This window comes from Scardinius erythrophthalmus (genome assembly GCF_964197995.2).
Source record: "Scardinius erythrophthalmus genome assembly, chromosome: 1".
In the NCBI taxonomy this organism is placed as follows: Eukaryota; Metazoa; Chordata; class Actinopteri; order Cypriniformes; family Leuciscidae; genus Scardinius; species Scardinius erythrophthalmus.
The window spans coordinates 55,135,338-55,149,562 of NC_138221.1; the positions used below are offsets into that span (position 1 = coordinate 55,135,338).

The 14,225-nt window shown below is 37.1% G+C and overlaps 1 protein-coding gene across 1 annotated transcript; it reads left to right on the forward strand.

Annotated features, from left to right (window-relative positions):
• The first annotated feature begins 1,101 nt into the window (after positions 1–1,101).
• Positions 1,102–13,462, forward strand: napsa (napsin A aspartic peptidase). Its single transcript, XM_081369962.1, has 9 exons — positions 1,102–1,309; positions 4,122–4,314; positions 4,407–4,530; positions 4,620–4,738; positions 5,670–5,869; positions 6,403–6,525; positions 6,698–6,842; positions 7,906–8,004; positions 12,788–13,462. The coding sequence occupies exons 1-9, from the start codon at positions 1,242–1,244 to the stop codon at positions 12,947–12,949; spliced, it is 1,233 nt and encodes a 410-aa protein (XP_081226088.1). The 5' UTR covers positions 1,102–1,241; the 3' UTR covers positions 12,950–13,462.
• Positions 13,463–14,225: the final 763 nt, after the last annotated feature.

Sequence of the window (14,225 nt, forward strand, 5' to 3'; positions counted from 1 at the left end):
AGCCGTTCTTGCAACTTGACGAGGAAATATTTTCTTGTGTTAACTTCCATTACAGGTTTTTGAACTCACAACTAAACATGACGCAAAACCAGCATCTGTGCATAGATAGATAGATAGATAGATAGATAGATAGATAGATACCGCGCGCTGAGTTCAATGGGATGAGCGCGAGAGAGGAGAGAAGAGGAGGCGCGTGGGGGGAGGATGGGGGGGGGCAGCCGTTGTCAAAACTTAGTGAATGAGGCTAAATAATATAAGCATAGCATAGTTATGCACCATTTTTCATGTTTTGATAATATGCTATTTGACCGCAAATTCCAAAATATTGCCTAGCCTACTCGAAAATATAATTTTTACAGTAAAATTGTTGACCAATTAACTGTTTTTACGGCATTCATATATTCTTCACCCATCACTTTTAAAAAACTCTCTATAAAAAAGGAAGTAAAAGAGAGAGAAAAAATGTACAAGTATAATTCCATCAAAATGGGTAGCCTACATGGCTACTTTTGAATGACTGAAGAAACAGTTGCTGTTGCCCGTAAAATGGTGTATAGGCCTAGTTCTGTCATCTACCAGAAGGGTCCACGCTAACAACTTTAAAAGAAAAAAGAGAAGAAAGAAAAAGAGTTTGCTTGTAATGTTGCGTCAATATAGGCTATCATTTGTACAATTAATAATAGGAAACATTTTTTATCTGGGTTTAGGTTGTGTTGGTTAGGCTACTCCACTTCCTCCTTTGGTTAAACGAAAAAGAGGAAGGATGTCATTATTTACATGATCCTACTTGGATTAGAAACAAAGATGTTTGTCTGAAATGAAAAGATTTAAATGTGTCATGGTTGCTCATTCGGAAGCCTATATGCTTTCGAACTAGGCAAATTTAAAAGATAGGCTAGCCTACAAAAACATAAACACACGATCTGTCATTACTCATTGTAAACCAGTTAGGCTACACAACATTTCAGCAGGCAGTCAGATGAGGAAGCGGTCGCGGGTGTGTGAAATTGAACTTGATTGATTTGTTCTTTTACCCAATAGCAGTGTTACATGAATGCTGCTAGCCAATCAGGCTCAAGCGGAACGGAAACCCCCGAACTTGCACGAAACTCCCCGAAAATTAGGCTACTTGCGGATACAAGTTGCGCACAGTCAAAAGGCGGCGGTGGAAAGCGTACCTCAGTATAGAATTTGTTTCAGGATCTGAAGTTAAACTATTTGTTTTTTTTAAAGATCAGAGAATGAATCGCTTTCACCTTTTCGCGTTTTTAATTTGGCTGTTAATTGAGGACAGCCAAGCAATAATCAGGTAATGCATAATTTATTTTGTTTTTTATCGATGTAAGCACATAATGTCCTGCACATATTTAGGCTGCATACATATGTGGGCTAACTATTCATGAAAGAGTTTGCTACAAAAAAAAAAACGTAAACAGCCCCATGGTGATTCTGCGCATTAACAGTATTGAAGTTTATCTGTAGGCTATTGCAATAAAATTGAATCTTCATTCAACAGATCCCACGCATTATATTTCTTCAGTTTAGTCTGGCTTTGATAAACAGTGCTGCTCTCAGGACGTTTTGTGTAAAAGCTATTTTATAGCATCAACTCGCGCTTTGGACCAGGAAGTTGAACTCACATGACAGAGTATTGCTACAAGTTAGTAAACAGTAACATGTGTGAACTGGGGGGTATTCCAGAGCAGGTTATGTGACAGGCCTGTACCTGGGTATGTTTAAGGGTAAGTAATCGGATAACCTCAACTTTCGGTTTCAAAAACAGAGGTACCTCTGTTTTTGCATTTTTACAGAGCATTTTTACAGAGATGCTTCTGGCTACTTGCATACCCTAAAAGTTACGTAACTTTTAGGGTATTCAAGTAGCCATAGAAGCATCTCTGTCTGAACATAACCTGCTCCGCACAACACAACGCACAAGTAAATAAACCGGTCCTGTTGCGCAGATAATTAGTCCATTCGGTTCGTACGGGAACTTAGTGCTTATAAAAGTGCCGAACGCGCGGTGTTATTAATTATTGGCCCGATTCGTGTGTCCATTAACCAAGGTATAAATATTGGTAATGATTAGATCATTTTGATTGATCTAATCCAGGTTTTAATAAACTGTATCTGGGTGATTCTTAGACTATGGGCACTTTTATGTACTTTGGTCATATTTTTAAAAATACATACAATTTTGGACAAAATCCTCTTTCTTTTTCAAACTAACAATAAAACCTCCTTAACTTTTTACTACCTTTCTATTATGATTTTTTCATACTTTTCAACCTCCTTATAGGTGTAAAAATCACAGTTTTATCCTTGTCGCACACCCAGACTTTTTAACTTCAACAATGAAAATACAGTTTAAAAGTATGTCTTATCTGGTAACTATAAATATAGGCTACCTAAATTAAGCACTAGTAAAATAATTAAAATACATTATAGTATTTAATGTGAGACCACCATCAATATTACTTTTTATACAAAATATAGCTGTCGCACAGTATTGTTGTAATTTCCACCACAACACTGTAATGTCCCTTTAAAAAGTTTGTGTGAAAGATTGTTTAGGTGGTTTCTATGGAAATGTTCAGAGACATCAGAGCACATGTTGGACATTGAGGCAATTTTACATTTTCATCAAGAACAAAATAAGAAAAATCAAGGTAAATATTGCTTGATCAGTTAATATATTTATTCTACGTCATTTCCAAACATGCTGTACCTTCAAGGGTGTTTTTAAAAAGTAAAAAAAAAAATAAGTTAAATAAGAGTATTTTGCATGCATGAAATGATGAGTATTAATTCAAAGCTGATCAGTGAAGCTATCTTCCATTTTTTTCACAAAAAACTACAGAAATGTCATTTCCACTACACTGCCCTCTGTGGTGGAAATGACAGCATGTGGTGGAAATGACAATTATGATTACAAAGTACAATTGATATGGATTGCAAGAGTAGATTGACTTTGTGAATTGAGTTTACTGAGTGTGATGAGTTTGAGTTTTTCAAATAAATATTTCTCTAAATATTACTGTTTCTCTACATGCACGTTAATTCATTGTCATTTCCATCATCACACACATTTAAAAAAAAAAAACATTTAAAAAGTTCTCATCACACATTAAAAATGTATCCACAATTTACGAGATCATGCTCTACTTAATATAAAAATTCAAGTTATTTATTTTCTAATAAGCTCTTGCCCAAACCAATATTAAATTTCAGAGTGTGACAGGTGTACAGTTCACCATTTGGTCCTTAGGGCAGTTAATTGATCTCATTGACAAATGTATAATTTTTGTACATTGTGGAAAAACTGATAAAACTAGTTACAAAAATGATCTTAGACAATTCTTGAGTGGCATAAGTTATTCTGTTTTTAAATAACAGCTGTATATTGAGATGTGGTGGAAATGACATTTGTTCATTGCCGGTCGGAAAAAATGTAAAATATTAACAATTTCTCTTGAAATCTAAGTTTGTCCTCTTACAGACCTTAAAACTAGACAAATTATTGAAACTTATGAGACTGTTACGTGACTTTTGAACAAGTTTTTTTTATTCAACTTCACAAGCCTAAAAGTGCCCGTAGTTTAAGAAACGCCCATCTACAAAATATACTTAGGCCTAGATTATGAAAAATCTAAAAAATAACCTGCAGGGAACGTTCTGGTTCTCTATAGGTTATAAATAAGTTCTATAAATAACCTTCTGGGAAAATTTTCATTAGTTGCAAAAAAATAACCTACAGTGAACGTTCCTAGAATGTTCTTATTTGGTCCCCCCCCCCCCCCCAAAAAAGGGGAAACTTTCTGTGTTTGCTGGGTTACTAGGCTACTTGTTTCAAAACATTCAGAGAACATTCAAAAGTAGTTTTTATAACTTGAGGGGAATGTTAGCAAAATGTTCATGGAACATGTTTTTGTTAGTTGGAATAATCGCTACGATACCATAGCATAAACGTAGCATTGCCTTTGTAACGATGGCACGTACAAGCACTAGTAACATTCTCTTTGGAAAATCATATTGTGACCGTTTTATAGATGCAGTAAACTACTTGAAGCAGGTGCACGCGCTCAGGTGCTTTATTTGCTTTATCACTGCTGTGTCTCTAGAATTCCTCTACACAAGACTCGCACTGTGCGCCGCATGTTGGCAGACAATGGGAAGACTATTGATGAGCTCAAATCCATGGCCAGAGAGAAAACCTCCAAAGTCGAATCTCCAATCCCTACTACAACCACAACAAAACCACCGCAAACAACACCTCTACCACCACCTGTAGAGAAACTCACCAACTTCATGGATGTAAGAGAACCTGGTATTCTATCCCTTGTTTTATGCTTTTGGTTCTTGCGTAAAGAATATAATTAGTCTGGTTGTCCTTTCTCCCTCTTCAGGCCCAGTATTTTGGAGTGATCAGTATTGGTACTCCTCCTCAGGACTTCACTGTGCTGTTTGACACTGGATCATCCAACCTCTGGGTTCCATCTATCCATTGCTCCTTCCTGGACTTAGCATGCTGTGAGTGGTGTTTTGAATGATTGTATTAATCTGTATTTGGTTTTTGTTTTCTTTAGTAACTTTGTGCTTTTACTCTTGCTGTCTATCAGGGTTGCACCATCGCTACAACTCTAAGAAGTCAAGCACGTACGTTAAGAATGGCACAGAGTTTGCGATCCGATACGGCAGAGGGAGTCTCTCTGGCTTCATCAGTCAGGATACAGTCACTGTGAGTATAGACTTCTGTAACCTGTCGTGAAAGCTATAAAAACGTCAAAATAACAAGAAAAGCATCATAAAACTGACCCACTATACCACACTATATTTATATTACAGGTCCTCAAAGAAATCTGATATTTTTGTGTTCAAAATTTGAGTTCTTTTGAACTCTTTTAGAAACGAACCAATAATGTTTATTTTAGTAAGTAGTAGTATAATGTTATATTTATTAACTTGGCTTTATTTTTATATTTTCAGTTTTCATTTTAATGCTTTTGTCATTTATATTTGATTTCATTTTTAGTTTTAGCAATTTTAGCACTTCAACTTATTTTATTTCAGTTAGTTGCCAAAGCAATATTTTTCATTTTCATTGAAGTTGAATTTTTTCATCTAAAATGTACACCGGCTGTCAAAAGTTTGAAATAATTAAGTTTTTTTTATTATTATTATTTTTTTTTAAGAAGTCTATTTTGCTCACCAAGGCTGAATGTTTTTGATCTAAAATACAGTAAAACAGTAATATTGTGCATTTTCTATTTCAATACATTTTAAAATGTAATTTACTCCAGTTTTCAGTGTCTCATGATCCGTCAAAAATCATTCTAATATGATGATTTTGTAATTTTGTAATTGGTGCTTAATTATTGGCTCAATATTTTCAACATTGATAATAAAGAATGTTTCTTGATCATCAAATCATCATATTAGAATGATTTCTGAAGGATCATGTGACACTGAAGACTGGAGTAATGATGCTGAACAATTCAACTTTGCATCACAGGAATAAATTGCATTTTAAAACTTTTTTTGACCAGCAGTGTAGAATTTGTTTTTATCTCAGCTTTATTCCAAATAACGAAATAAATTTTTAATAGTTAACAATAACAACACTAGTTGAGGCATCAACATGACGGCCTCTCATTCGCTTCTGTCTGTAGTTGGCAGGGCTGAAGGTGCCAGACCAGCAGTTTGCCGAAGCGGTTAAGCAGCCTGGGATTACGTTCGTGGTGGCACGTTTTGATGGCGTCCTGGGCATGGCATACCCCGCCATTTCTGTAGATGGGATTACGCCGGTGTTTGACACGGCCATGGCTGCCAAAATCCTGCCCCAGAATATCTTCTCTTTTTATATCAACCGGTAAGGCTTGCTTCTGCTCTTGGCTCCAGTCACTCCATTTCAAGTTTCATTTTACTGTTTATTTTAGATTCTTTTAGACAATCGGTGGACATGTAATATTGACATGGGAGAGTTTGGGAAGGAACTGGGAAATGACCTTGTGTCCCTTATCTGAGGTTCCTCTATTTTCTTCTCCATTTCAGTTTTATAATGTTGAAGAATGTGGCTACAGATGTAGACTGATAGTTTGACCTTAAGCATGAAAGAATTGTATTTATTCTTGTGTTAAACGGTAACGCATGACTCATTACTGCTTGCATAGCAGTGCCACCCCCTCCTTGCTTTCCAAAATGCACTTGCATGTTATGGCCAATTTATCACACAATAGTTGATTGTTCTGTCTGTATAAAAAGCCTCTTTTACTAACTGAATGATTTGTGACAAACGTGTGTATGTGCGTCAGGTTTTGCAGACTAAATGTCTTTTATAAGGTGTGAATAACCTAAAATTTGGCTTAATGAACATGCTAAATTTTGAACAAATGTTGTGTGCAGAGACCCTGCGGGTGAGGTTGGAGGTGAGCTGATGCTGGGAGGTTTTGACAACCAGTATTTCGACGGTGATCTGCATTACGTCAACGTCACGCGAAAAGCCTACTGGCAGATAAAGATGGATGAGTATGTGATCACCAAGACTGTGGCTTTTCAAAGATTCTGCTGAAGGATTAGCCCTCGTTTAGACTTGATTGATCAACAATTTTTGGGGGTTCAGTCTCTATGATTGTTGGAAACTGAGACAAAATCTATTTGTATTAATAACTCGTTGCATATATTGCTTGTTTTCCTACAGGGTTCAGGTAGGTGGCACTCTAACCCTCTGCAAAAGTGGATGCCAGGCAATTGTTGACACGGGAACATCAATGATCACAGGGCCGGTTCAAGAGGTGCGGGCCCTGCAGAAAGCTATCGGAGCCATACCACTGCTTATGGGAGAGGTGAGGAGAACTCCAGCTCATATATATATATATATGTGGTTTCTGCTGTTTTTTTTTGTTTTTTTTTAAGTAATAATTTGCAAACAAAGAGCTGAAATCAGAGCTGAAATCTTAAGTTGCATTAAATGTTGCATGCATTGCAAAAAAATGTGTCCTGTTTTCCAAAATAAATATCCAAAAATCTTTGAATTGAGATACATTTACTTGAGATGTAAGTGTAAAAAGAACTCTTTTTATCTATACTCTTGTATTTTTTTTATACAAAATAAAAGTAGTTCACCTAAAAATAATTCATCATACTCACACTCAAGTTGTTCCAAATCTGTATAAATTTCTCTGATCTGCTGAACACAAAGGAAGTTATTTTAAAGAAAGTTTAACTGTTCAGTTTCCCACATTCTTCAAAATATCTTCAACAAAGAAATGTACTCGCCCTCAAGTTGTTCCAAATCTGTATAAATGATGACAAAATTGTGTGAACTATCCCTTTAAATGCTTTTATGCGTAGAACAAGAACATATATCTGCCAGTGAGTTATCCAAACTTGCCTTTGAATCAAGTTTTTCTCAGCCCATTGGCAGATATTTAGTCTTGTTTTGATCATACATTTCATTTTGATCAAGACTTCATATTTTGTATCTCTAGTAAGTGCATCTTGATTAAAGAATCTTAAGACTTCTGTTGAGGAAGAAAATCACTTTTTGTGCAGTGTGATCAAAATACACCAGCGGTTGGAAGCAGAACGATTCAAGCTTTATTTGTAAAATGAATTCAAAAGTAATTGTAAAGTGAAAAAAAAGTAAAGTAAAAGTTTTAAACTGTAAAGGGTTGCTAATACAACTGTTTTTCTCCCTAGACATTCACATTTAGAGAACATATTGACGTATTAAGTTCCCTTTAATTTATTCCGTAAATTTTCTCTACAGGTCTTAAATGTACCATCATAAACTTTTTTTTTTTTACTCTTTTTATCTTAATATTTTTAATTGTTTATTTTCTGTATTTATTTTAGCATAAAGTGAGGAAGTTGTAATGTAAATATTTCCATGCGTTTCCTCTGTAGTACTGGATTGACTGTAAGAAGATTCCATCACTTCCCGTTGTTTCCTTCAGCTTGGGAGGGAAGATGTTCAACTTAACTGGAGAGGACTATGTTCTGAAGGTAATAATAATAATAATAATTTGTTACATTTATGTAGCGCTTTTCTGGGTCCTCAAAGCGCTTCACATATGGAAGGGGGGAATCTCCTCAACCACCACCAATGTGCAGCATCCACCTGGATGATGCGACGGCAGCCATATTGAGCCAGAACGCCCACCACACACCAGCTTACTGGTGGAGAGGAGACAGTGATGAAGCCTATCAGTATAGAGCTGGTAAGTCCCACCCCTTCCGCAAAACCCCGCTGGACCTCAAAGTTGAAAAACCGTCAATGCACGTGAATGGGAGAAAATAATTATTTTCTGGTCCCGTTTGAATTGTGCCATGAATGTGAACATATGTTGTCTGTGAATTTTTTATATAACTTTTCGTGTAAAGAATGATACAATTTAGCGGGTAGAAGTTTGATATGGTTAGACTTTGTATGAGAGCACTTTGTGGACTACAACTCTCGACGCGTTTGAAACGTCAACACCACTCGCACACGGACTAGCTCACGGATCCAGCTAAACATGGCTGTGTCTTTGGTGCACTTCACCGCCTTCTTTCAGGGAGAGGACAAAATCGTTGAGGTTGGCGAAAAACACGGGTAAGTCAACTTTATGGGGTGACGTCACATAGGCGACATGTAGTCTTTCTCGTTATGTCTTTTCCACAACTGCTAGCTGAAGAATCATACCATATACTGTCAAACTCGTAGCATGGAGAGTTATATAAAAAATTCACAGACAACATATGTTCAATTCATGGCACAATTCAAACGGGATCAGAAAATAATTATTTTCTCCCATTCACTTGCATTGACGGTTTTTCAACTTTGAGGTCCAGCGGGGTTTTACGGAAGGGGCGGGACTTACCAGCTCTGTATGGGGATGATTAGGAGGCCATGATGGACAGCGGCCACTGGGCAAATTTGGCCAGGATGCCGGGGTTATACCCCTACTCATCCCCAAGACATCCTGGGATTTTTAATGACCACAGAGAGTCAGGGCCTCGGTTTAACGTCTCATCCGAAAGACGATGCTCTTTTGACAGTATTGTGTCCCTGACACTACACTGGGGCGTTAGGACCCACACAGACCACAGGGTGAGCGCCCCCTACTAGCCTCACTAACACCTCTTCCAGCAGCAACCTGGTTATCCCAGGAGTCTCCCATCCAGGTACTGACCAGGCTCAGCCCTGCTTAGCTTCAGTGCGCAACCAGTCTTGGGCTACAGGGTGATATGGCTGCTGGCAATATCAGATTCTGGCACAGAATCTGCTGGGGTTTTCCTTTTAGTCTGCTGAGGTTGGAAAGGGACATTGTAGGGTAACTCCATGTTCAAATCTAGAATCTCATAATCTGTCACAGAATCTCAATTTGTGATAATCATTCACATTTTCTGTTGCTTTTATGTTTGGAATCTAGTCAGATCTCTTCTGCAATATTAAAGAGCTACTTCGCTGCTGGCAAAATGGGCTTTCCATAAAATGTTGCTACCTATTACAGTAGAAAAGCAAAAAAAAAAAAAAATCTGTGCTACCTGACTAGAGAAAACCAAGAAGTCCTCACTGCAGCCTGTAGCGCGATGACTTAATTGATATCAAATACATAGTTGACATTTTAACGCGTATGCGCTGTAGTAGGTTTCGATTTACGTCATGAAAGTTTAAACACGCATGGGCGCGATTACCTCTAACATTATCCACAAATGACATATGCCATCCATAATGTCTGTAGATAGAGGATGAATTTAAACATTAAAGCTTTTACATTATGGCCCTTGTTTTTCTCCCTACTGGCCGCTTTAAAGATGTATGTAATTTTAAAATACTGGATATGCATTTTTTATTTTATCTCCAATGACACGGCCTACATAAGTGCTATTATTATCCATTATATTATTATTGTAATCCATTATTATAAGTTTACTCAAAGCACTGTAACATGATAGATATGCAAAAGTTGCAATGTAATTTCCCATTGATATAATGCCTTTCCATTTTTGTATTTTTATATCATTCTAATATATAAACATTTTAAACAATAAAAATGACATTAAAATAAAAGAAAAGACGGGTTCACATGACTGATAACGCCTCTGTCAAGTCAAATAAATGTTTGTTCATTATAGTTGCTTTTCACACCATCTTTACTCAAAACAACATTGGCGATCATAAGTTTAACTTAAGGCTATACACTAAATTTCAAAATATTTAGAAGGGAAAAGTCTTCCTAGATAGAGATTGAGTGCTCTCTGGATAACGGAACAGTGTAGCGCTATTTTTCATGCAAAGAGTAATGTTGGCTAATTAATAGGCTATCTTTTGTTATCAACTTATTGTTATTTGTAAAGCATTCAATATGAATATATTTCAAATGTCTTTATTCATTAGAACGTCGATCTATCTCTAGGGATTTCATTTGCATAAAAAATAGAATTGTTTGCATTGTATTAATATTAGCCTATCTGACATTGTCCCAAACAGTTTGTGAATTACCGGTAGTTGGACATTGGGATGTTTTAACAGTCAAAACCTATTATTTATCGGATACCAGACACAGGATTGTTTTTCTTCTTTTTATTCGTGTTGTCTTTATTTATTAAATCTCTTATGGTATAAAAAAAGATGTCCACACAGAGAAAAAAGGCTGTTGTCTTCACTTTTGCCAAATAGGTGGGAAAACTTCAACACCCATAATGCACTGGGCATGTTGCCATTTAAGGCCACTCCCACCAGTCTGCTATACACTTACCGAAATCAAATACGGCCTTGATTTAGTAGGAAATACTTCTTAGCAAACTTTGTCATAATGGAGTCGACTTGTATTGGTTCCGGGAAGAATTCAAAGAGTAAACGTTTAACAGGAGTGAGTTACTTTCGGTTTTCAGTGCGTACAGGTAAGAAAGCTGTTGTCATAGTATTTTTACCATAATGCTGTTTAAAGAGTAGGCAAAGTATGATACAACTTTCAGTGATAAACCTGCCCTTATAATAACTGTTCTGTTGATAATCCCTGTCTCGATCCAACTGTCTGTGGGTGGGGATACAAAAATGCGGAAGTATAATCTATAGTTTTCATGAAATCCCTGGAGCTGTCAAAAGTCGTCAACATGCAGACTTTTGCTGACAAATAAACGTGAATGAGTACAAAGTTAATTTACATGTACTACCGACCTTTGTAACAATACAAAGGGGGTTGGAAAACGGCAAAGTTACACTTTAAAGGGACACTTCACCCATTTGCATTAAGCTTTGCATTGTTAGAAACCCAGTCATTCTATTGAATGGTCGTGCAACACTCTCATTTTCCCCTGAGATGGGAGAAATCTGTTATTTACCTCTTACACTTCCTCCTACAATGACGCAAAAATCGTCATTTTGCGTCATTGTAGGAGGAAGTGTAAGAGGGGGGGATTTCTGTTGAGACTACAAGCACTAGTTCCTCATCTCTCCCAGGGGGCGGGACCCGCTCACGCTACAGACCTATTACAGATCAGTGGGTGGGACTTTACTCTCTGAAACTGAAAGCAATATCCTCCATCTTGTTTGAAGCTAAGCTAACAGGCGCTGTGGAGACAGATGTAAAGTTATGACAATAGCGGAGGAGAGTGCTCCATATGATATAGACTAGAGGAAGAGGATTTCGGAAGTCTGATGCTTGAATCAGGTGTTTGTGGCTACCTTTACAAGCCGCATTATAGCGAAGAGCAGCCGAGGCAGAAGACCTGCCTGCCGCGGACGAGGAGCCCGGACTGGCTCGGGTTAGGGCGGACCGGTGGCGCCGGTGATCTCACTATGCAACTACGAACCGCTATGAACACAGAGATAGAGTCCGTCTGCGGCAAAGAATTTCAACGATGACAATTTCTCCTAGACGAAATCTCTGAATCAGACGAGGACACGGACGTTTGTGTTGTGAACAAGTTTCCTAGTTTCGCACCGCATATGTTCTGACTGAACATCCAGGTACCATGCAATAATTCACTTTTTCGAAAGAAATACAAACGAGGAGTAATACACTAATGAGTTCGCCAACTAACTAGACATTTTGTGTGAATGTGAAATTAATTTCAAGCTCTGGTGGTAGCTAGACTTGTAGACGGAAGAGTGATTTCTCTTATAGGCAGATATGCGCTTTCTGGATTAGTGGGAGTGGCTTGCGGAGCTGTGCAATGTGGTGCATTGTGGGAGTTGTTGTCTTTCATACAAATGCGTCCTGAAGTTATTTTTTGTCTTTTCTCGGTCACAAAGGCACCAAATTCAAAATTTCTTTTACATTTCGACTACATATATGACCCACTTTAAATAAAAAGCAATGTTCAAATGGGTGAAATGCCCCTTTAAGTAAATAATATAGTGCATTATTACCCGTCCTCTTTTTCAGCGCAAGTATTTCAGCTGGTTCCAGGAGTATTTTTTTTTCCATTCATTTTCCCATAGGGATTCTTCAAGTCTTCATTAAAGAGTTAAAGCCTATGAACCAAGCCAAACAGCTATGAGGTGAATCACAACAGTGCAGTGTTTGAGTTGAAGCAAAAAAGTTTTTGATTCAGACAAAAAGACAAAGGCACAAGACTGTACTTAACGGTTTTATTGAGGGAAAGAACTACAATCCCACAAAGCATTGCGAACAGCATAATCAAATTAAAAACGATGAAGAAATCTAAAACTACTCATCAAGACTATCTTTTCATTTAAAAGGTTATCATTCAAAATCAATCTGAAATTTGTTTACTTCCAGAACCCGACTGTTGCGCACTATTGAACTCAATTGACCCCATTTCTATCTCTTCTCAGGTGACTCATATGGGTATGAGTGTTTGTCTGTCTGGCTTTATGGCTATGGATATCCCGCCCCCCGCCGGGCCGCTGTGGATTCTGGGAGACGTGTTCATCGGCCGCTACTACACTGTGTTTGACAGGGAAGCGGACCGCGTGGGCTTTGCTCCTGCCAAGTGAACAGAGAGTGCATGAGATTATGCTATGGTACTGGATCTAATGGACCATTAGCTATACAGAAACCACTGTTTTTGTTTTTTGTTTTTTTGAAGTTGTTAAATTTATTGCGACATTGACATGAGCAAATTAACAAATGCCTGGATCAAGATTAAATCAAGATTAAAACTTGTTCAGATAGGGTTTCTCTGTACTTCCCCTCGAAGGCTGCCTTGTGTTTTTATTTTGCACTAAGTTTCAATAGATTGAGTCAAACTATACATTTTTATTTTATACTTTAGCCATTAATAGTACATTTAATAAAGACTGATTACATGGCTGGTAGATTTCTAGTTTTGTAACTTTTGTATTTGAGTTTTCTTTTGTCAGCTCACTTCTGTATATGTGTGTATCATAATGTTAACAACACTGGTGTATTTTACTCGATTTACCAAACTGAAGTGAACTTTCTGTTAAAGCTGAGCAAGACTGCTTGGTTTCTTAATCACTGTCTAATCAAATAAAGTTTTGTTTGTAGTTACGTGTTTGGTGTGGGTTCAGCTCAAGCATTGTATTTCGAAGGCTGTCAACAGTTGTAGTTACTTTGAAAACTTTTAGAAAGTTAATGTCTTGTAAATACACTGGGAAATGTCATAAAGAGGCCATTCCCATAAATGAGTTGTCTGAAAATGAAGTAAACTGCTAGACTGATGGGGGTTTTAGTATTTAGTGATTTGTTGAATCCAATGTGGGGAAAACCAGTACAAGCAGGGGTGTTTTCCAGATCTTATTTCTAGAAGTTCCTCAAATAGCTTTATATACTTGTTAGCAAGAATTTCTAAGATTTCAATGACTGCATTTCCAACCAAGAAAGAGACATGGGTTCTCTATACTGTGATTATTATACCCTCAAACAATTTATAGTATCAGTCATCTTCAGTCTGTTTCCTGAGATGTTGCAAAACGTCCATCACATGATTTATAGGACGTAACATTTGAGAGTCAGATGTGCCACCATTTCAAATACATCTAACACGAAAAGAACTGCAACAAATGTTGATTATAATATTTACCTTTGGCTGAACTTCTGTCATACCACTGAAGTTGATTTAATTTCCCTTCAACAGATCTAATTTCCAAGTCATGAAAACTGTATGTGAACATAATGCAAATATACTACCATTAAATTGGGGTCAGTAGATGTTTAAACGTCTTTGAAATAACTCTCTTTTGCTCATTTTAAAATAAAAAATGCAGTTAAGTAATATTGTAAAGTATAATTTAACATAACCATTTTCTA

What these genes read in the sequence shown, in the direction of transcription:
- napsa (XM_081369962.1), top strand. Translation starts at nt 1,242, where the DNA reads ATGAATCGCTTTCACCTTTTCGCGTTTTTAATTTGGCTGTTAATTGAG. An exon ending in AACTCACCAACTTCATGGAT is followed by an intron (nt 4,315 to 4,406) that starts GTAAGAGAACCT and finishes CTCCCTCTTCAG; the next exon opens with GCCCAGTATTTTGGAGTGAT. An exon ending in TGGCAGATAAAGATGGATGA is followed by an intron (nt 6,526 to 6,697) that starts GTATGTGATCAC and finishes GTTTTCCTACAG; the next exon opens with GGTTCAGGTAGGTGGCACTC.